The 21,765-nt window shown below is 37.4% G+C and overlaps 1 protein-coding gene and 1 pseudogene across 1 annotated transcript in view; both read left to right on the forward strand.

The window, feature by feature from the left end:
- The window catches only part of Usp14 (ubiquitin specific peptidase 14), a 32,985-nt gene that overhangs the window by 4,403 nt on the left and 6,817 nt on the right, over positions 1-21,765 (forward strand). The window contains exons 2-12 of the mRNA XM_019209694.2: positions 55-87; positions 6,020-6,124; positions 7,252-7,355; positions 8,903-8,961; positions 12,324-12,454; positions 13,694-13,774; positions 14,235-14,320; positions 14,979-15,093; positions 17,220-17,285; positions 17,442-17,534; positions 19,308-19,436. Of these exons, the coding sequence (XP_019065239.2) occupies positions 55-87; positions 6,020-6,124; positions 7,252-7,355; positions 8,903-8,961; positions 12,324-12,454; positions 13,694-13,774; positions 14,235-14,320; positions 14,979-15,093; positions 17,220-17,285; positions 17,442-17,534; positions 19,308-19,436 (1,002 nt within the window). The remainder of the gene's footprint in view (positions 1-54; positions 88-6,019; positions 6,125-7,251; positions 7,356-8,902; positions 8,962-12,323; positions 12,455-13,693; positions 13,775-14,234; positions 14,321-14,978; positions 15,094-17,219; positions 17,286-17,441; positions 17,535-19,307; positions 19,437-21,765) is intronic.
- LOC117283804 lies at positions 17,084-17,216 on the forward strand (annotated as a pseudogene).

Consider the following 21,765-nt stretch of genomic DNA (forward strand, 5'->3'; position numbering starts at 1 on the left):
TTTCTGATTGTTAAATTTTTTTTTTTTTTTTTTTTTTTTTTGTCTTTGAAACAGGATGATGATTGGGGGAACATCAAAATAAAAAATGTAAGTATTGACTTATTGTAGTGCAGTAACCTATTGCACCAAAATAATTTCCAAATGGCTTTTTTTTGTATATATATCCAGTTGTTCACATGCCATATATTGAAAATGCTTTCCTTTTCCCATTCATTTGTCTTAGTTTTTCTTGAAATTATCAATTGTAGGTCTGTTTTTGAGCTCTTACTTCCTTGATCTTAATTAATTACCAAAGCTTTTAAAAAATGTTCTGAAATAATACAAGTTCTCCAACTTTTTCTCATTTTTCAAGAGTATTTTTGTTCATTTGTATTTACTTCGCGTCTTAAGTCTGTCAGTTTGTATAGTTTGGTGCCTGGGATTTTGCTGACAATTACATATAATGGAGATAATCAATCTTCGTATTGAGTATTATAATCCCTGAATATATACTTCCCCATTTATTTAGTTTTTTTTTGTTTTGTTTTGTTTTTGAGGCAGGGTCTCACTATGTACTTGAGACTGACCTGGAACTCACTATGTAGCCCAGGCTGGTCTCAAGTGATCCTCCTGCCTCAGCCTCCCAAGTGCTGGGATTATAGGCATGCGCCACCACACCTGACTATTTAGTAGCCTAGAAGAATTGAAGTTTTTCAGTATGAAGATTAGCAAGTACTCTACCACTAAGCTATAATCTTTCCTTCCCCCTTTTTTTTAAATATAGGGATTGAACCCAGGGCCCTCACACTGAGCTAAGACTCCACTCCTGCCTTTTAAAAATTTTTCAGACTGTATCTCACTGAGTCACTAAGTTGCCCAGGCTGGGCTTGAACATAGGGTTCTCTTTCCAGAGTGTTAGGGTCACAAGCATGCACCACCATGCATGTGGCTTTTATTTTATTTTGTAACAGGGTCTCTTAATAGTTCTAGTAGTTTTTATAGATTCCATTGAGTTTTTGATGTATATAGCCATATGCTGTGCAACTAATGACAGTTTTACTTCTCTGTATGATTTCTAATATTTTGGTGGTGTAATTGATAAACAGTGACTTCTGATTTTTTTCTTGCCTAACTTCTTGCTTGACTTCTAGTAGTCTTGAATAGAAATCGATGAGAGTGAAATTATTATTATTATTATTATTTAATGGTACAGAGATACTTTACCACTGAACTATATATTCCCAGTCCCTTAAAAAAAATAACACGGGGACATGTGAAATTGCAGAGATTAATTTGTGACCCTGCTGCCATTGTGCCCAGCTCACAGGGTAGTTTATAGATAAAAGGTAGATCCTCTGAAACCATGCTAGTGACTAAATTCCCACAGTACACTAAAATCTGTTTGTCCCCTTTATAGTTAGCATGAATTTCACATTGATAAATAAATGATTTTTATAGCCTATATTGCTCATTTGGAAGAGGCTGGTGTCCTAAATTGTTTAGATCTTATATATGTTCGTGCATTTCATTACACAATAAAAACATTGCATTCTTTAATATCATTACCATTCTCAGAAAAATCTTTATTGGAAAGCTGCCAAGTGTGTGCTGACATAAAAATCCTAATTTCGCATAGATGCTCTAATTTTATCATTGGCAACTATAAATATTGTCACTTGTTTTCCTTTATGTGACAGGCTCACTTTGTTCATTTTGAGGAAAAGTAAGCTAAATGTCCACATCCAGAGAAATTATGATTTGTGGATTAAATAAAACTGGTATTACATAAGAAAAGCCCCTAGACCACAACTCTAAGTTGCACATGTGCTTTTCCTGAGGACTATTATTGCTTACTGATTGCAACACGTTTTTATGGGCACTTCTTATTTCTAATACAGAATATCTAAAGGAAGATACTCAGAAGTTGAGATTTAATAAAATTAGTCATTTTTATTCATTTTGTTGTCACTGCCTTGATACATGGTAAACTATCAGTTTTAGTATCAATATAATGTTGGAATAGTGGACATTTGCACATATATATATATATATATTCATGAGGTCTATTAGTCTGTATTTCCTAACGACTTTCATATTGTGATCAGGGTCATGATGGATACACAAAAGTTGGGAAAAAATTTATTATCTTTTCTGAGTAAATTTAAGGTTTTGATTTTTTTTTTTTTAAGTATTTGAAATAAGTTACCATTGAATGCTTTCTGGACCCGAGTTTTCTTTATGTGGATTTGTTTGATCAGTATTCAGTTTCCTTAATAGATGTAGAGCTTTTTCAGATTTTTATTGTTGCTTTAGGTTTTCTCCTTTTTTTTGTAAAACACTTCTTAGGATTTTGATCTTTCAAGGAATTTATTTCACTTGTGGTGAATTAATTGGCATAATGCCCAAAATATTCACTAATTATCTTTTAGTATCTATAGCATCTTGTTTTGTTTTGTTTTGGTTTTTTGAGACAGGGTCTCGCTATGTAGTTGAGACTGACCTGGTACTCACTATGTAGCCCAGACTGGTCTCAACTCACAGCAGTCCTCCTGCCTCAGCCTCCCAGAGTGCTGGGATTATAGGCATGCGGCACCACGCCCCCACCAGGCCGGGCTTTAGTATCTGTAGCATCTTCATTTATATTTCTTCTCATTCTTGGTATTTAGTAAGATACTATATATTTTTGCTAATTGTGTTTTGATCAGTGTTGCTAAGGATCTATCGATAAACCTTTTCAGTACTTTGTTGGTTTTATATTGTTTCTCATTTTCTGTTGTATTGATATTCGCTCTTAAAACTTTACTTTTCCTCTCTGACATTTAAAATTGTTAAATTCTCTTCAAGTACTTCAAACTGTACCCATAAACTTTTGGTATGTTGTGATTTTGTTATTGTGCAATTAAAATAATTTTCTAATTTACCTTTTGATTTCTTTTTTGACTTGTGTTGTTTAGAAGTAGATTGTTGAATTTCCAATTCTTTAGAGCTTTTTCTGGAGACATTCATTTCTTTGTTTTTTGTTTTTATTTCTTTTCCTTTTTCTTTTTTCGATTTCTTTTTTTTGGTGTTTTGAGGCAGGGTCTCAATACGCTGGCTTCAAACTCAAGGAGATCCTCCTGCCTCAGCCTTCCAAATGCTGGGATTACAAGTGTGCACTGCCACCACGCCCAGCTAGAAACATTCATTTCTGACTTGATTCTCTTGTAATCATATAGAATACTCGATGTTATTTTAGTCCTTTCAAATGTATTAATACTTTTTTCCTTCCTTGGTACTGGGGATCAAACTAGGGACCTTAAGCTTTTGAGGCAGGTGGTGGCACCCCTGAGCTAAATCCCTAGCCCTTGATACTTATGGCCTACACATTTGTTTAATGTTCCATATTTGCTTGAAGACAATATATAATCTGCTGTTAAGTATTTCGTGTCAATTTTGTACTGTGGATTTTTTTTGGGGGGTTACTGTGGATTGAACTCAGAGGTACACTAACTCTGAAATACATCCTCAGCTCCCCCTTTTTTTTTTTTTGTACTGGGAATTGAACTCCGGACCTTGTGCTTTTGAGACAGGCAGTCGTACCATTGAGCTAAATCCTCTGCCCTCCAGCCCTTTTTTATTTTTATTTTGAGACAGTATCTTGCTGAGTTGCCCAGGCAGGCCACATACTTGTGATCCTCTTGCTTCATTTCCTCTGAGTACCTGGGTTTGTACTATTGAGCCTGGTAGTGGTGGCAGCTGCTGATGCTGCTTCTCTTTTTTCTCCTTCTCTTTTCCCTCCTTCCCTTCTTCTCTGTACCCTGAATCACCACCCCCGCAAAAAGGTGTTTGTTTTGTTCTGTGGTGTGGGAGGTTGAACTCAGGTTGTGCATACTGAGCTGCAGCCCCAGCACTTTTCCCTCCCCCATCCTTTAATTCTGAGACCAAGTTGTTCAGGCTGGCCTTGAAGTTGTGGTCTTCCTGCCTTGGCTTTCCACAATGCTGGGAATCACAGATGTGTGCCACCATGCTCAGCTGATTTCCTTGTTCTTCCTCAGAAATTTCTTGCTATTGTCATGGATATAAATTCACTATGTTTAATCAGTTTGTAAAGTTTAAAAAAGGAATTTCATTAAATTTATGATATCTTTTCAGTAACTTAATTTTTCCAGGTCATAATCCTGTCATGTCCTTTTACTATTTAACCCCTCCACCCCCATTAAATCCAGGGCCTCACGCTGCTGAGCTACATCCCTAGCCTTTTTTAAAATTTTTATTTTGTGTTTGATACGGTGGTGAACAGCTGTAATCCTAGCACTTGGGAGGCTGAAGCAGGAGGGTTTCCATGAGTGAGGTCAGCCTGGGCTACTTAGTGAGTTCAAGGCCAGGCTAAACTACAAAGCTAGAGCTGTCTCAAAAAAATTTTTTTAGGCTGGGGATTTAGCTCAGTGGTTCCGCTGCCTGCCTTGCAAGCACAAGGACCCGAGTTCGATCCCTGGTACCAAAAAAAAAAAAAAATTTAATGGCAGAGTCTTGCTAAGTTGTCTAAGCTGGACTGGAATTGGTGATGTTCCTACCTCAGCCTTTTGAGTAGGTGGCATTACAGGTATGTGCTTCTATACTTGTGTTAGGTTTTGTGTTTTTTTCTTAGCATCTCTAAATAAAGTTAATAATTTTCTTATTGAAGTATTACATATTTTTTGTTATATTTATTCTTGATGTTTGTTGGTATTCATTTCTCTGTGTTTCTAGCTAGTTATTGCTGGTATTATTCTTTAAATATTTGATATTTGAGACCATTGCCTTTAGAAAAAGACTGGACTGTTTAGTGACTTAGTACTGCTTTGCTATTGTCATAAAAAGTCTATGGAAAAATAAAAAGTATAGAATGCAGGTATTGGATTCAACACAGGCATTCTTAAGACTGAATTTGTTGACTTTTCTAATTTCCTGATTTTCCATCCTCATTTGGGTATTTGAAAATTTTTCTCTGGCTCTTATTTTCTTCCCTGTTTTGTTGCTGCTGTTACTTTAAACTTCCACTTCTGGAATTACTTTCTTTGTCTCATCTGTTCATGTCTTTCATCTACTGAGTAAGAGAGTACACTGTTGTTCAGATAGCAAGACTACAGTGTCTTGCCGGGTGTGGTGGCGCACGCCTGTAATTCCAGCACTCAGAGGCTGTGGCAGGAGGATCGCTGTGAGTTCAAGGCGAGCCTGGGCTACATAGTGAGTTCCAGGTCAGTCTAAACTACGTAGTGAGACCCTGTCTCAAAAAAAAAATACTACAGTGTCTTCATTGTTTATCTGTTGTATGGAATGTTTACACCTGAGTTTGTGCATTTAATGTGTAGAATTCTGAAGTTGAATATTTTGCACTGATTTATTGTTTGATTTAATGTTTTCTAGTAAAGCAGACTTCAGTGCTGTGAAAATATTTGCATTCAATATAAATAGTTGTTACATAATAGGCTTTATAGAAAGAATTTTATTACTTTTAGTTTGTTGTGAGGAGAAAATATGCCACTGAATTTTAATGATCATTGAAAGAATTCCCTCCCACTCCAGTGTGCGAAATATTAGCAGTATTTTATTTGTTTTTTCTTTGTGTTTATTCAGGTATAATTTTATGGAGGATAAAACTGAGCTGTTTCTTATGTAAAATTTAATTAATATAGCTAATTTTATACAGTTGTATAATCACCACCATAATCAAAATTTAGAACTTTCATCACTCTAATTTCTTTGTGCTCATTTGTAGATAAACAAGTGACCTCTAGCCTTGAGCAGCCTCCTCAAAGCTTTTTTTTTTGAAGAATTCATTGATTTTTAGTAGTTTATTTACAGAGTTGTGTAACTTCACAATCTCATTGTAGAACATTATCAGACAAAGTTACTCTCTCATTATATCACCAGCTGTTAGTAACTGGAATCTACTTTCCACAGAGAGACCTTTTTTGCCAATAAAATATGTGTCCTTTATATTTCTCTTTTTTTATTGGATATAAACATAATTAACTCTAGAGAATTTCCATGAAATTAAATTTTTGTATATATATAACAGGGGATGACTTTACTAATGATGGGGTCAGCAGATGCTCTTCCGGAGGAACCTGCAGCTAAAACTGTCTTCGTTGAGGACATGACAGAAGAACAGTTAGCTTCTGCTGTAAGACATAGCCCATTTTGTGTTTTGATCTCTACTTTTGCACTGTAGTTATTCAGATGTTGTTCAGGAAGCAGCCATCTACGTGTTCTCATTTAATCCCTAACATTAAGATGTATGTGTTTTAGCAGTAAATAAGATTTTTTTTGCTTATTTGTGTGTTTGTTTGGAGACAGATTCTAGTTATTACTCCAGGCTGGCTTTTAACTTTCTGTGTAGTCCAGCCTGGCCTCAGAGTTGGAGTGATTCTCCTGCCTGGCATTCCAGTTTTGTGCTATCATACCTGGCTGAAACCTTTCATGTTAATTATATATAGTTTATCTTGAATATATTTTTCATTTTATGATGCTAGGGCTCAGACCCAGGATGTTGTGTGTGCTGGGCAAGAGCTCTACCACTGAGCTGCGTCCCAGCTGCTATTCTGAATGTAATGAAAAATCAGTTCAGAAATTGGCCAACACAGATGTATCAAATATTTTATTTATTTATTAACACTTAGCATTTATAATGTCATTTTTTTTAAGCATTTCTGTTCATTGTTTTGCTGACCCTTTTTTGAGACAGAGTCTCATGTTTGTCATTCACTGCGCTTTGTGAGTTTGAACTCACTGTGTAGCTGGCCTTGAATGTGTGGTGATCCTCCTCCATTAGCCTCCTGAGTGCTGGGGTCATAGGCCTGTGCCACCATAACTGGCTACTACTGCCCTATTTTCTTTCTTTCTTTTTTTTTTTGTTTCACTGTGTAATTGAGATGGACCTGGAACTCACTATGTAGCCCAGTCTGGTCTCAAACTTACAGCAGTCTTCCTGCCTCAGCCTCCCGAGTGCTGGGATTACAGGCATACATGCCCAGCTTGTGCCACCATGCCTAGCTCCTGTTTTATTGATAAACCTGTAAAAGAGTCAGGATTGATACGGTTATTATCTTATTTTCAAGAGAAGAACTCAGACAGAATGGCCAGCACAATGCAAGTAAAAATGGTTTGTCAGGAAATAAAACACCAGTATAGAGTGAAGGTAGACTAAATTGGGAGGAGCTGGTTAGTGGTATTTGATTCAGAATGTGGAGTTAAGTGATTATATACCTCATGTCATTTTGTAAAAGTGAATTGATTTTTTTTTTTTATCAGATGGAATTGCCATGTGGATTGACAAACCTTGGTAATACTTGTTACATGAATGCTACAGTCCAGTGTATTCGTTCTGTGCCTGAACTGAAAGATGCCCTTAAAAGGTAAGTCTGGAGAGAAATGGTTCAGACCTTGGTTGTGTAAGGGAGGTTCACATTTGTGTGAGCAGCATTGTTTTGGTTTTAACATCTTTATTGAGATAGTCATTTATCATACTGATTGATCCTTTTAAAGTGGTTAGTGATTTTTACTGAAAGGTTGTACAATTATCACATCTATATTTAGAGGCCTCAAAATAACCTCTTACTCATTGGCAGTCACTTCTCGTATCCTTTCATGCACCTCCAGCTTTAAGCAACAATTAGTGTTCTTCCTGTCTTACATATGTGCCCATTCTGGACATTTTGTGTGAATGGAACCATACAGTCTTTGACCTTCTGACTGCCTTCTTTGACTTAACATATTTCAAGGTTATTATGTTATGCAGTATAAGTGTCAGTGCATGCACCATCATCCTTGGCTCTTTTTAGGTTTTCTGAGTCAGGGCCTCACTGTGTAGTTCAGGCTGGCCTTGAGCTTACTAGGTGGCCCAGGTTGCCTGAAACTTTTGGCAGTCTTCTGACCTCAGCCTCCTTGGTGCTGGGATTACAGTCCAGTGTCACCATGCCTGGCTGTCGCAAATTTAAAAAATTTAAATGTTCATTGTATATTTGGATCACACCTTATATAAAGCTTTTCTGGGAAAGTGTTCTTAAACTTTTTCTCATTTAATCTTCATCCCTTCCACATTCTGGAACTTAAACACAATCATGCAGGATGTGCTTTGGGGTGGTTCTGGCTTCTTTTACTCAGCAGCAGTGTTGTGTGTATGCATCAGCGTTTGAGATGATCTGGGTTCTGGTCAATGGTTCTGTTTGTAGTTCCTGTGGTGTTGGGTGCTGTCGGTGTTGCACACAAGCACAGTTTCCCCCACAGCAAGTGCTCTCTGTCCTTCCCCTCTGTGTTACGAGTGGTCATTTCTGATCTCGTATCCTAAGGTTCTGCTGCAGCACTGTGTTTTATTTCCTTGGATGATGAGTCCTGTACTCTTGTAAACCAACTGAACATCGAAAAGCTGACAATAGAGTTTAGAAATCCTTTAATATAAACCCACATGTTAGAGGTGGGCAAACCAACTTGAAACTTAGGTAACTTAATGTCATAACAGGGAGCTAGTGCTAAATACGGGTGCGTGATTTTTTTTTGGTACGAGGGATTGAGGAAGTGTGTTACCACTGAGCTAAATCCCTGGCCCCAATAGGTATATGATTTTGATTTAAGCATTCTTTTTCTAATCTGTGTATAATGCTTTAAATGAACAGAAGCAGAAGAGAACAGTAACTCTGAGAAACTTGGGTTTGAGGGTATTGGAAGCTCTTTTAGATTTTTTTTTTGTTTGTTTGTTGTTTTGAGACAGGGTCTCACTGTGTGGTTGAGACTGCCCTGGAACTCACTATGTAGCCCAGGCTGATCTTGAACTCACAGTGATCCTTCTGCCTCAGCCTCCCAAGTGCTGGGATTACAGGCATGCGCCACCACGCCCAGCTCTTTTAGGTTATTTTTGAGTTTCAGAATGAATGTAATACTGTTAATTCTGCCTTCGCTTTCCCAGGTATGCAGGTGCCTTGAGAGCATCAGGGGAAATGGCTTCAGCACAGTATATTACTGCAGGTCAGTAAATTAAAACACTGCTTTAGGGGTGGGGGATGATAGTCAATAAATGTTATTTTTCATTCTAATCTATCTGTTCATTACCTTCAATTTATAAAATTTTTTGTGCAATATCTCATTTATGTTTACATGGAATAACTTGGAAATTATTGTATTATCTAAATTCTAAGCCAATAGTGGATATTCTTTTTGAAAAGTGATCTTTGGATGTTTTGAATTACAGTTTGGTTTCAGGTTCTTTGGGGAATAATTTGGGGGATAGGTAGAAGTAAGTTTTGTCATGATTGATGTGATCATCTTAAGTCTTAGTGGTTGTTAAGAAGGACTGTCAGAGGAGAAGGAGAAATTCTTTTTTTGTGATGCTAGGGATCAAACCCAGGGTCTTGTGATTGTTAGGTAAGCACTGTACTTGTAAGCCACATTTCCAACTGTAGAAATTCTTTAAGGGTAGAAATAACTTGTTTCTTTATTACATGAGAAGAATTTTGGACAGTAATTACAAATGAGCACTCTATTAAATCATTGGACTTGATTGGTAGGTCTGTTTGTTTGTTTGCTTTTTGGTACCCGGGATCAAACTTGGGTCCTTGGGCTTGCGACTTAGGCTGCGGAACCACTGAGCTAAATTCCTGGCCCATTAGTAGGGTTTTTTATTGTTTTTTTCCAACAGCTTTATTGAAATGTAATTCATATGCCATATAATTCACCCATTTGAGGTGTACAAAAATTTCTTCTTTCTGGTGCATTCACAGTTAATTTTAGGACATTTTGACGAAAATCACTTCAAAAACCAACTTAAGTGGGCTGGGATATAGCTAAGTGGTAGAGTCCTGGGTTCACTGGCAACACAAAAAGAAAGGGAAAAGCCCTGACTGCATAACACAAGTCCATAACATTGAGTAGTAATCTTTTTTCCTCCTCTCCACTCCCTCTTCTATCTCAAACACTGATCTTTTTCTGTCTTATAGGCTTGCTTATTCTAACCTCTTTGGTTTTTTTTTTTTTTATTGTTTTTTTGAGACAGGGTCTCACTATGTAGTTGAGACTGACCTGGAACTCACTATGCAGCCCAGGCTGGTCTCGAACTCACAGTGATCCTCCTGCCTCAGCCTCCCACGTGCTGGGATTACAGGTGTGCACCACCACGCCCGGCCTGTTCTAACCTTTTGATGTAAATAGAATTATACAGTGTTGTGGTCTTTTGTGACTACCTTCTGTCCTGTCCCAGTAGCCTGTATCATCAGTACTTCATTCTGTGTTATCACCAGATAGCTTCCGTGGTGTGGTCATGCCACATAGCATTTGCCCTTTCATCAGTGATGGACATTGGGTTTTCTCCATTTTGACAGTTACAAATACTGCTAACACTGGTATACTAGTCTTTATGTGCACGAATGTTTTCTGTTCTCTTGGGTGTATGTCTAGGAGTGGAATTGCTGGGTCATATAGTAATTTTATGTTTAACCTTTTTGAGGAAGTTGCCAAACTATAGCCCAAGGAAATATACCATGTTACATCTCATCCAGTGATGTTGTGTTGAAGGATCTCATTTTTTGCATCCTTATCAACACTTAATATTGTAAGTCTTTTTTATACAGCCACCTTAGGGGTGTAGGGTGTTATCTCATTGTGGTCAGCCATTAATTTTCAGTGCAACCAGCAGTAGGTTTTCTTAGCATTATTTAGTTATATTTTACTCTAACCCTTTTTCCTGAAAGTGTCTTTATTTGTTGAAATTATTAATGAGAAAGTATGGCCACTTATTTACAGTTCATTTGATTTTTTGCTGTTTACCAGTAACTCAGCATTTCATCAGGTTAATAATATTGGTGGGAGGGAAATACTGTGGTTCAGATTTTTGCTTCGTTATAACTTTTAAAAAATAAATTTCAATTTACCAAAAAGTTGCATGAAGTCACCAGTAGTTTTTTAAAAAGCATGTTTGTGTTTTTATTTTTCTATAATTCATCAGTTCTCTCTCTCTTTCTCTCTATTTATTTATTTATTTTTGTGCCGGGGATTGAACTCAGGACCTGCACTTGCAAGGCAGGCGGTGGAACCACTGAGCTGAATCCCTGGCCCTTATAATGCAGTTCTGTTCAGAATCATTTTAGAGTAAAGTGGCATGTATCATGTCTTTCCCTCCTGAGTATTCGCTGTTATTTCCTAAGAATAAAGGCATCATTCTGACAATAAGATGGTCATCAATTTTTAAAATCTGGAAGTTGGAACAGTATTAAATTTAGTATTCTGAAATAGAGACTTTATTCACTACTGCCCGTGACATTCTCTCCTTTTCTTCAGGATCTAATTTAGGATCATACATAGCAGCAGTTAGTTGTCTCCGTAGTCTTTTAGTCTAGATTATGTTTGTTCACCTTTTCATTCAGACTAAAGACATAACCTTCAAGATTCTCTGTTGATGGTATATAGGAAGTAGTAATCATACAGGATTTTTTGAGTATTGTGTACTTTGTACTTTAAAATTTTATTAAAATTAAGGGTTTCTCAAATTTTAGATTTCTCTTTAAATATTTCTTAATTATTGTATTGAGTTTTTTTGTTTTTGTTTTTGTTTTTTTATTCAGGAACATTTTGTTGATTCCCGAATAGTGATGCGGGACATTTCCCACCTTAGATTTTAACGTAAAATAAGGTAGTGTTTTGCTGTACATGAAGTGGGGTGAGCAGTAGTAGCTGAAGTCAGCAGAGGTGAGCACAGCTTGGTCCAGGCTGGTGGGAGGAGCCAGCAGGGGGAAAACTTTCAAGAAGGCCAACTGGTTTTGGTGCTCACTGTGAGGTAGAGTTGGGAGTGTGTTTAAGGAGCCGGCAGTAGATAGGATCCAGCTGTGGGTATAAGGTAAGTCGGGAGCGGGGACTGATGGCCTGACAGCGGCAGAGTGGCAGAACAGTGACATCGTGTCCGTCTGATCTGTGTACAGAGGTTATGTGTTCTCGGTTTTGAATTAATAGCTGCTTTGTTTGGGAAGACAAAGGCTGTCAAGGACAGAGCAGCGCAGAGCCCCAAAGTTGTTTATAGCTAGTGATTGCTTTATAAGATCTTCTGTTGAGTTCAGATTTAAAAATGGATATTTTACTTTTTCTTATTAAGAGTCCAACATTGAGAAACTGTAGATTCACTTAAATGTAGTTAAATTAGGTTTTTGTTTTGTTTATTCATTTATTTATTTTATTTTTTGGTACCGGGGATCGAACTCGGGTCCTTGTGCTTGCAAGGCAGGCATCAGAACCACAAGCTAAATCCCCGTCGGGTTTTTGTCCTGTATTTAAGAATTAAGTGTTTGCAGTGCATGTATTGAATATGTCACTTTTTCTAAGGCAATGTTTGCTTTGTTTTTAAGCCCTTAGAGATTTGTTTGAGTCCATGGATAAAACTTCTTCTAGTATTCCACCTATTATTCTACTGCAGTTTTTACACATGGCTTTCCCACAGTTTGCTGAGAAAGGTGAACAAGGACAGTATCTTCAACAGGTAATCAGGATGAGTATTTTTTCCTTTGTAAATGTAAAATATAGGTTTCTTGCACTGACCATACTTACTGGAATATATTTGGAAATAACAAAAATCAGTCTGCTCTTATACCACCACTGTTTCTTGCCTGGAGTCAGGCAGTAGTCAGTGAACTGATTGTCCTGCTTACTTTAGCTCCTCAGCAGCATTTCTCCACACAGCACCCAGTGTCTTTAAAGATGTGAATAGGAGCTGCATATGGTGGTGCATGCCTGTAATCCCAGCCTTCTGGGAGGCTGAGACAGGAGAAGGACAGATTCGAGCTCAGCCTGGGCAGCTTGATAACTTAGCAAGACCGTGTCTCAGAATAAAAAGGACTGGGGATAGAGTTCAGTGTGAAGGCCCTGGGGTCAGACCCCAGAACCAGAGGGGGCAAAAAAGGAAATAGGGGTTAGGGGTGTAGCTCAGTGGTAAGGGCTTAGCAGTGTAGGTCCTGGGTTCAATGTCCAGCATGAAACACACCCCCCCCCGCAATAAAGAAGTGAAAATAAGGGCCGGGGACTTAGCTCAGTCATTCGGCACCTGCCTCCCAAGCACAAGGGCCTGAGTTCGATCCCGGGTACCAAAAAAAAAAGAAGCAAAAATAAGATTTTATTGGGCCCTTGGTTAGTACCACGTAGTGATTTTCTGTGCTGTCCTAATCCCCTCACCCCCGGTGCCTCTGGGACATTGTCTTCATATCACATGCTACTTTCATTGCTCTTAGCTCCCTAACTACTGCTTTTTTTCTTTACAGTCCTTATCTCTGAATTTATATTTTTGTGTATCTATGTTCCCATTAGAATTTTTCCCACTATTCCAAATGCCTATCACAGTGTAGCACAGTGTCTAGTGAATGAATGAATTGCTATTCTGAAATTCTTTTTTTGTTTGTTTTGTTTTTTGATTTTTTGAGACAGGGTCTCACTATGTAGTTGAGACTGACCTGGAACTCACTATGTAGCCCAGGCTGGTCTTGAACTCACAGTGATCCTCCTGCCTCAGCCTCCTGAGTGCTGGGATCACAGGAGTGCGCCACCACGCCCGGCTCTTATTCTGAAATTCTTAATTTTTTAAAGATCTTTTAATACTAAATTTGCTTGAGTATTTTTGAAGGAGAAAACATCTTTCTCCCCTAAGCAAACAGCAATTATTTTGGAAGGATTTATAGATCTGCCACTGTCACTGCCACCTTACTCTGATACTGTTTACATTTTGCAGGATGCTAATGAATGTTGGATACAGATGATGCGAGTGCTTCAGCAGAAGCTGGAAGCCATAGAGGACGATTCTGTTAAAGAGGTAATCAGAGTAGACCTGTGATCGTGGACTTTCACTGCACTGTTCTCTTGCTGGTGTTTGTTTTCTGCCCCAGACATTCTGGAAATAAATTCATCTTAATCACTAGACATCTGTTTGGATACTTTGTATATGCAATCTATAGTTGGAATCTAATAGCTTGCATGGGATATTTAGCATTATTTATTACACTTTATCAATTTTGTTGAGCATCTGTAATCTTGTACTAGTGTTTTTGAATTGTAAATGGATTTCACAGAAAAGAACTACATTTAAAAAATCTTAAATGTGTACTTCTGGACTGGCTTGTGAAGAAAATATATTAATATTTATATAGAGTAAGGCTGGAATTTTTTTTTTTTGTACCAGGGGTCTAGACCTTGCATTTACAAGGCAGGCAGTGGCATCACTGAGCTAAATCCCCAGCTCATGGAATTTTAATTTCATTTTCATTTTTTTGCAGACAGATTCTTCATCTGCATCAGTAGTGACACCTACTAAAAAGAAAAGTCTAATTGATCAGTTCTTTGGTGTTGAGTTTGAAACTACGTATCCTTATGAGTCACAATTTGTCTAGACTATATTCATAACTTAAAGAAATAAGTCAGCGTAAACAGCAGAGTTGGCTGGTTGGCATGTGGTGGGATAGAAGAAGAAAAACTCTTTAGCGATTTTTATGCCTAGAAAATGATAGCAGAAATTAGGAGTTACTAAAAATACACCCATTGGAGCATTCATGAAGTTTAGATAAATATGTATGTCATAATAATACTTGGTATTTTTTCCTAAGAATATCCCTAGTAGAATCTACCTCATTAGTATCATAGAGAGTTCATTTTTAACTGTATGGAATGAAGAATATCAATTAAATTGCAAGCATAGGAATATTCCAAGTCATCACACATTAATTCAAGGAAGATGTATTTTCTAGGTTGTGAGTGGAAACTTGGAAGAGATTTCTGTTTATTTTCTTTGGTATCAACTTATATTGCTGAGTGTTTGTTGAATTTTAATGAACTCATTCTTTATAGAGTTGTTAGAGAGCAGTGAAGATTTATACTTATGTTGAAGTGTGATTCTCTGTTGGGAACAATATATTTTAAATACCAGTGAACGATTATTACTTGAATAGCATTGGGGTATTTATTATATCAAAAATTATGTAAGAAATACCTGTTGTTGGCATTCCTTATCTTATTTTGCAAAGCATGAAATGTACAGAATCTGAAGAAGAAGAAGTCACCAAAGGAAAGGAAAATCAGCTGCAGCTTAGCTGTTTTATTAATCAGGAAGTCAAGTATCTTTTTACAGGACTTAAATTGGTAAGGACACACTGGGTCTGTTTTCATTATTTGTGGATTCCACATGTACAGATACAACTGCTTGCTAATGTTTGTGCCCTAAGGACCACACTTAGTGCTGATAGCCCCACTGTCAGTGTGGACGTGTTGCAGAGCAGTGCAGGTTCTGAGTTGACAGGCACACCTGCAGTCCTAGCTGAGGTCAGACTGATTGCTCTGCGGTAGTTTTGATTCCTTGTCTTTTTGTTGCTAATGTGTTTTGTCGGTGATTTAGTGTTTCAAATGACCCTCACCCAAGGTGCTCAAGTTCTCTGTTGTGTTCTACATTACGGGAAGGCTGTAATATGCCTTAACCGAGAAGCACATGAGTAGAGAAGCTTCATCTGGGCACGGTTACTGTGCTGTTGGCTCTATGTTCAGTGTTAATGAATCAGCCCAATATATGAAATGAAATGTCTTCAAACAGAAACACATGCAGCAAGGTTATGGATTTATTGTTGATGGAAAGGTTGTGATCAGAGCTCACAGGAACCCAGGGCAAGTGGTTCAGGATTCATTCATGCTCAGGACGATCTTACAGAATAGAACATAGCTACTGTGAAGAGCAAGAAACAGCTATATATTCAGAAATGAAACCTCAGAATCTCATTTCTTAGACAAGAGCATTGTTAACAAACATGGTTTTGTAAATTGTGATTATTAGTATCAAGGCATCAAAAAGTATGTGTAAGTGTAAATTGGAGAGTGCAGAATGAAATGCTTTGGCAGGAGCTCTCCAGGATCATATTTTCTTTATAAATTATGGAACACTAAATATAATTGGAAGGTCTAGATCAGTGTTGGCGAACCTTCTAGAGCTTTCAGTGACCCAAACAGTCCACTGTGTGACACGTACTGTAGCTTCAACCCCACTGGTCTGCATGATAGTGGTTTGGTGATAGCAGGTGTTACATCACTGATGAGGACATCACACCAGCTGTACTTTTCTTGAAAGACATGTTCATAGATCTATTTATTTCTTTTATAAAATTTTGAGTTTTTTTAAATCATTCTGATTATTCTTGAGTAATTTTGCTGTGTTGCACTCCTCTTTTGTTGCTGAATAAACTTGGCTAAATGTGATTATAATTTTAAAAAGTAAACTTTAAAAGTTAGGCATGGTGGTGCACGCCTGCAGTGCTAGCACTTGGAAGGCTGAGGTAAAAGGGACTCTTAATTTTAAGAGTTTGAGGCCAGCCTGAACTACATAGTGAGAACCTGTCTCAACACTTGCTCCCCCAAAATTACATTTCAAAAACATTATTACAAGTATAGCATGTTTAAATATTATCAGTGCTGTTTTAATTCAGGTTTCCTTTTAATGTAGTAGTGGTAGGTTTTATGATCACATAATGTATATATATATATATAAAACACTGGAAATAGTAGCCAGTCTTTTTTCAATATGAACTATACACCAAATAGTTTCCCAGGTTTTCTACGTATAGGAACTCATGTATTTCTGACATTGGCACTTTTACTGCCACCTTTAACAAATGATTAATGTCTTGCACAGTGACACAGGTTGTCAGAAGTGGAATAGAGATCATAAAAGTTAAGACAGGAATAATGGCTAAATGCTTCCTGGGATCCATTAGTTAACAGAGAATTGTATGATGGCTTCTTAGATTTTAAAAATACTTGATTGATACTGGAAGCCTTTTGTACATAAAGCATAAAGAACAAAGGTTTCTGCCTTAAGTATTCTGATAATCCATAATTGAACAACAGAGGTTTTGTGAAGTTATATAAAATGCAGTATAAGTTCTTGGAGTCTGAGCAACATTTGGGTCATAGCTGAAAACTGGAAACATTGTTGATACTCAAGAGTTCACAACAGTATAAATTATTTGATACCTTATAAGAATTGAGCATTATCTAAAACCTTTCTATACTGGCTTCATTTGGATTATTTCTCAATGGTACAGACTCAAACATATGCTGTATGTTGTTTAGTAAGTGGTACTACTTAATCGCTTCTCGGCCTTTTGGCTAAGATCAAGTGTAGTAAGTGGTACTACTTGGTTAAAAAGAATTAGAGTGTGATTCTGTATTGCAGAGAAAAATCTTAAAATTAATATTTGGTTGTCTGTAATGTACTTTTTTAGCGACTTCAGGAAGAAATAACCAAACAGTCTCCAACATTGCAAAGAAATGCTTTGTACATCAAATCTGTAAGTTGTATATTTCCTTTGGAAATTGAATACCATTCCATTGAAAAGTTTCCAGTTAATTTTTATCCCATCTTTTAAATTACTTTTTTAACCATTATGGAATTAAAATGTGTGATAATTGAATGTAAAGGATTTCTTTCCTTTTTCTCTCCTTAGTCCAAGATCAGCCGGCTACCTGCTTACTTAACTATTCAGATGGTTCGATTTTTTTATAAAGAGAAGGAATCAGTAAATGCCAAAGTTCTTAAGGTTAGTAATGAGCTTTAGTTTGTATTAAAAAATTCAATTATTTGAAGGCAATACCTAACTTATAATAGATTCATTTGTTCCTTTAAGGATATGTTAAGCTATCTTTGAAGTATTTAGAGGCATCATTAACATTAAACTAAGTATGTCTATTGGGATTATTTATTGTCCTATTTCCTTTTTGGGGGGCAGGTACCTGGGATGGAACTCAGGACCTTGTGCTATATCCCTGGCCCTTACTGTCCTATTTCTAATTGTACATACTCCTGGCTTCTCCGCATAGCCCCAAGCATCTGATTAGGTTTCTTGGGTGAAACCTAGGGTCATATATTTGTTAAAAGATTCCCAGGTAATTCTGATGGATCTCCAGCACTCCTACAAATACTGTCCTACACCACATCCTTCACTTTATTTATTTATTTATTTATTTAGTACCAGGGATTGAACTCAGGACATTGCGGCAGAACCACTGAGCTAAATCCCTGGCCCACACATCCTTCACTGTAGAAGAGCTGATTTGGTAGGATCAGGAAAAGAATACAGAAGGCATTAGAGCACATTATATTCTAGGTGGTCCCTTTCCTCCAGGGAAACAAAGTTAAGTTGCCAGTACCCAAAGACTATTGAAATGGTAATCCCTTGCCTTAGGGGCCAGCCTTGCCATTTAATGGTTTCTGTTGAGACGTTGGTCTGCTGTGTGACTACAGAATTCCTGACCTTGGGAGAGGGACATAATTCTAGCTTCTTGAGCTAAAATTCATATCATTTTTATGCTTAGTGTTATATGAGAACATTAGTATAGTTTAAGTATCTACTAGTATTTATTTCAAAAATTATTTATTTATTATTATTTTTTTTTAGTGTGATACTGGGCATTGATTGAACCCAAGGGTGTTTTAAGACATATCCAGCTCTTTTTATTTTACATTTTGAGATAGGCAATTGCCCTGGCAGATCTCAAACTTAGTGATTTTTCTGCTTCAACCTCCCAAATAGTAGGGTTACAGGCATATGCCACAGTACCTGGCTTTAAGTGTATCTTAGTAGAAGTTATTGAACTATATCAGTGTTGTTTTATGTGAAATTATGTTTCAGATAAGTTTTCTAAGTTTATTTCAGTGTTGAGGAGCCATTGTTTTTACAGCAGCTGTCCTAATGTTTCTGAATTGATGCTTTTGTTACGTGAATTTTGGTTCCATTCTGTCAGTTTTATAGGCTAAAATATGTAATGGAAAACATAATTGAAAAGTTCTTACCTTAAAAGAATTAGAAGTAGCTGGGCATGGTGTTGCATACCTGTAGTCTGTATACTCCGAGAGGCTGAGGCAAGAGGATCACAACCTGAGCACAGAGTGGGAAATTTATTGATTTAGGGAGACCTTGACTCAAACTCTGGAGATGTGGCCTAGGGCAAAGGCCTCCTCCCACCCCCCAAAAAAGTTCTTCTTGAGAATAACTTTTTTTTTTTTTTTTTTTTGGTTTTTTGAGACAGGGTCTCACTATGTAGTTCAGACTGCCCTGGAACTCACTGTAACCCAGGTTGGTCGCAAACTCATAGCGATCCTCCTGCCTCAGCCTCCCAAGTGCTGGGATTACAGGCATGTACCACCATGCCCAGCTGAGAATAACTCTTAAGAGGTTTTCAGTGTACCACAGTCTTCCACATGATCTTCACAGATTTTTTCAACTTTATTTGATGAATGCATGACTTTGAAAATGTGTCTTTCCAAACAGTATGTGTCTTCACATTTTTTTTTCTTTATGGTATATTTGTAGGATGTTAAATTTCCCCTTATGTTGGATGTTTATGAACTTTGTACACCTGAACTTCAAGAGAAAATGGTCTCTTTTCGATCAAAATTCAAGGATATAGAAGATAAAAAAGTGAATCAGCAGCCAAATACAGTAGGTTCTTATTGCTAACTTTCTAGTATAACTAATCAGTGCTCAGTCGTTTTTTTTTGTTAGTGAAGTGGATGAGCCCCTTTCAATTATACATTCTATATACATAGTGCCTTAAGCCTTTAAAGTTTTAGATGTAAAACTTAACTATAGCATAAGAGAAAACTCTACCTATGGTAGTTTTTATTATGTAAGCAGCTTAGTATTTTCTTTCCCCCTATAATCTGCTGTTTGTATTCCTTTTATATATATGTCCTGAAAGAACTTTGTGTAAATTCCTAGCATTTTCAGTGCATGTTAATATTTTCCTTGTAAGGCATAGACTTTTTTAGGTAAAATCAGGTACAGAATATTGGTTTGCTCATGTGTGTTGTGGTAGGTAACATCTTTTCGTGGGTGCTGTGAGTATGCCTGGGAATGCTAAAATTAGAACTGTAGCAACTTTATATTTTATAAATTGTATTATTTCAGGTTCAGTTAAGGTAGACTGGATTATATGTTGAATTTTTTCTTCAGAGTGAAAAATTTTCTGGTAACCAAATTTTAAAATTAAAATCTGCAGATTATCACATCTGTATGCTTGTTCAAAGCACTTTTTTCACCGTTTGCCAGACTGTCCTTGAACTCATAATCCTTCTGCCTCAACCTCCTGGGTAGCTGGGATTGCAGGTGTGTGAAGCTAAAAGTACTTTTTAAAAAATTAAACTTTGAGATACTTTCAGAATCACATGCAGTTACAAGGAATAATAGAGAGATCGCAGTCCTTTCCGCCTGCCTCCCTTCACTGGTGCCCTCCTGCCCGGACACTCACGGTGGCAGCGCACACAATGACACGTGTGCAGCGCATTTCCATCAGCAGCACAGGCCTTCAGGTGCCCTTTGTAGCCATGGACTCTTTCCTTCTGTCTGCTCTCCTTAGTTCCTAGCAGCTACTAACCTGTTTCTCTGTTTCTTTAATTGTCCTTTCAAGAAAATTTTGTAGTAAAATCAGAGCCCTTCCGTATTTGAAGGTAACCCTTTTGGGATTGACTTTTCTCAGTCAGCGTAGTTCTCTGCAGTTTCATGCACATCGCTGTGTATAGAACTATAGTTCCTTCCTTTTCATCACCACACAGTATTTCCTGGTGTGGGCACCAGTTTGCTTAATCTCACCGATTGAGGGGCGTCTGGGGTGACTTTAGGTTGTCTATAAAGAATAAAGCTGGGATAAACATTCATGTACAGAGGTTAATGTAAACATAAATTTTATTCCCTGGAGTAAGTGCCCAGGATGCATTTGACTGGTTGCTTGGGAGTTACATGCTCAGGTTTTGAAGAGCAGCCAGATGCTTTGCTGCTACTTCCTTCCATCAGCAGTCTGTATTGCCTCCGGCTTTTGGTGTTGTCACTGTTTTCCTGTGAGCCAGAGGACAGGTTTGTGGCCACATCTCTTACTTTCTTTGCATTTCCCTAGTAGCTAATGAGGTCGCTCATGTCTTCATGTGTTTACCATCTGTGTAGCTAAGAGGATCTTTGCTGAAATGTGTCTTTTGCTAGTTTTCTAATTGGACTATTTGTGGTTTTACTCTTCTCAGTTTTGAGTTTTCTACTTGATGCTAGTTTTTGTTTGTTTGGGTTTTTTGTTTGTTTATTTGTTTTGGGTACTGGGGATTGGGTCCTTGTGCTTGCAAAGCAGGCAGCGGAACCACTGAGCTAAATCCTTGGCCCTAGATGCTAGTTCTTTGACATGAGGGTTGCATGTATTTTCTTCTAGGCTGTAGCTTGTTTTTCTTCCTTTTATCATAGGATCTAAAGATTTTTAATTTTTGATGAAATCAAATCTCTTTCTAGTTTGGTCACTTGTGCCTTTGGTGTCAGATCTAACAGGCTGAGGCAGGAGGATCATTGCACATTCCAGGCCAGCTTGAAATACAGTGAGACCCTGGCTCAAAAAACCAAAAAAAATAGGGTTGGGGCTTTAGCTCAGTGATGCTCTGCCTACCTCACAAGTGCAAGGCTCAGAGTTCAATCCCCAGTACCGCAAAAAAACAAAAATCCCCAAAATAAAAACTATTTCCACCAGACATGGTGGCAAATGCCAGTAATCGTAGCACTTGGGAGGCTGAGGCAGAAGGATCGCTGTGAGTTTGAGACCAGCCTGGGCTACATAGTGAGTTCCAGATCAGTCTCAACTACGTAGTGAGACCCTGTCTCAAAAAACCAAAAAACAACTAAAAAAACTATTTCCTAGGCTAAGACTGTGAAGATTTTATATTTAGGTTTCCTTATTTTGCAATTTTAATTCTTTCATTTAGGTATTTTGGTATATTCTGGGTTATATGATGTGATGATG

This window comes from Fukomys damarensis, unplaced genomic scaffold (assembly GCF_012274545.1).
Source record: "Fukomys damarensis isolate Sample0158 unplaced genomic scaffold, DMR_v1.0_HiC HiC_scaffold_30, whole genome shotgun sequence".
Taxonomy (NCBI): domain Eukaryota; kingdom Metazoa; phylum Chordata; class Mammalia; order Rodentia; family Bathyergidae; genus Fukomys; species Fukomys damarensis.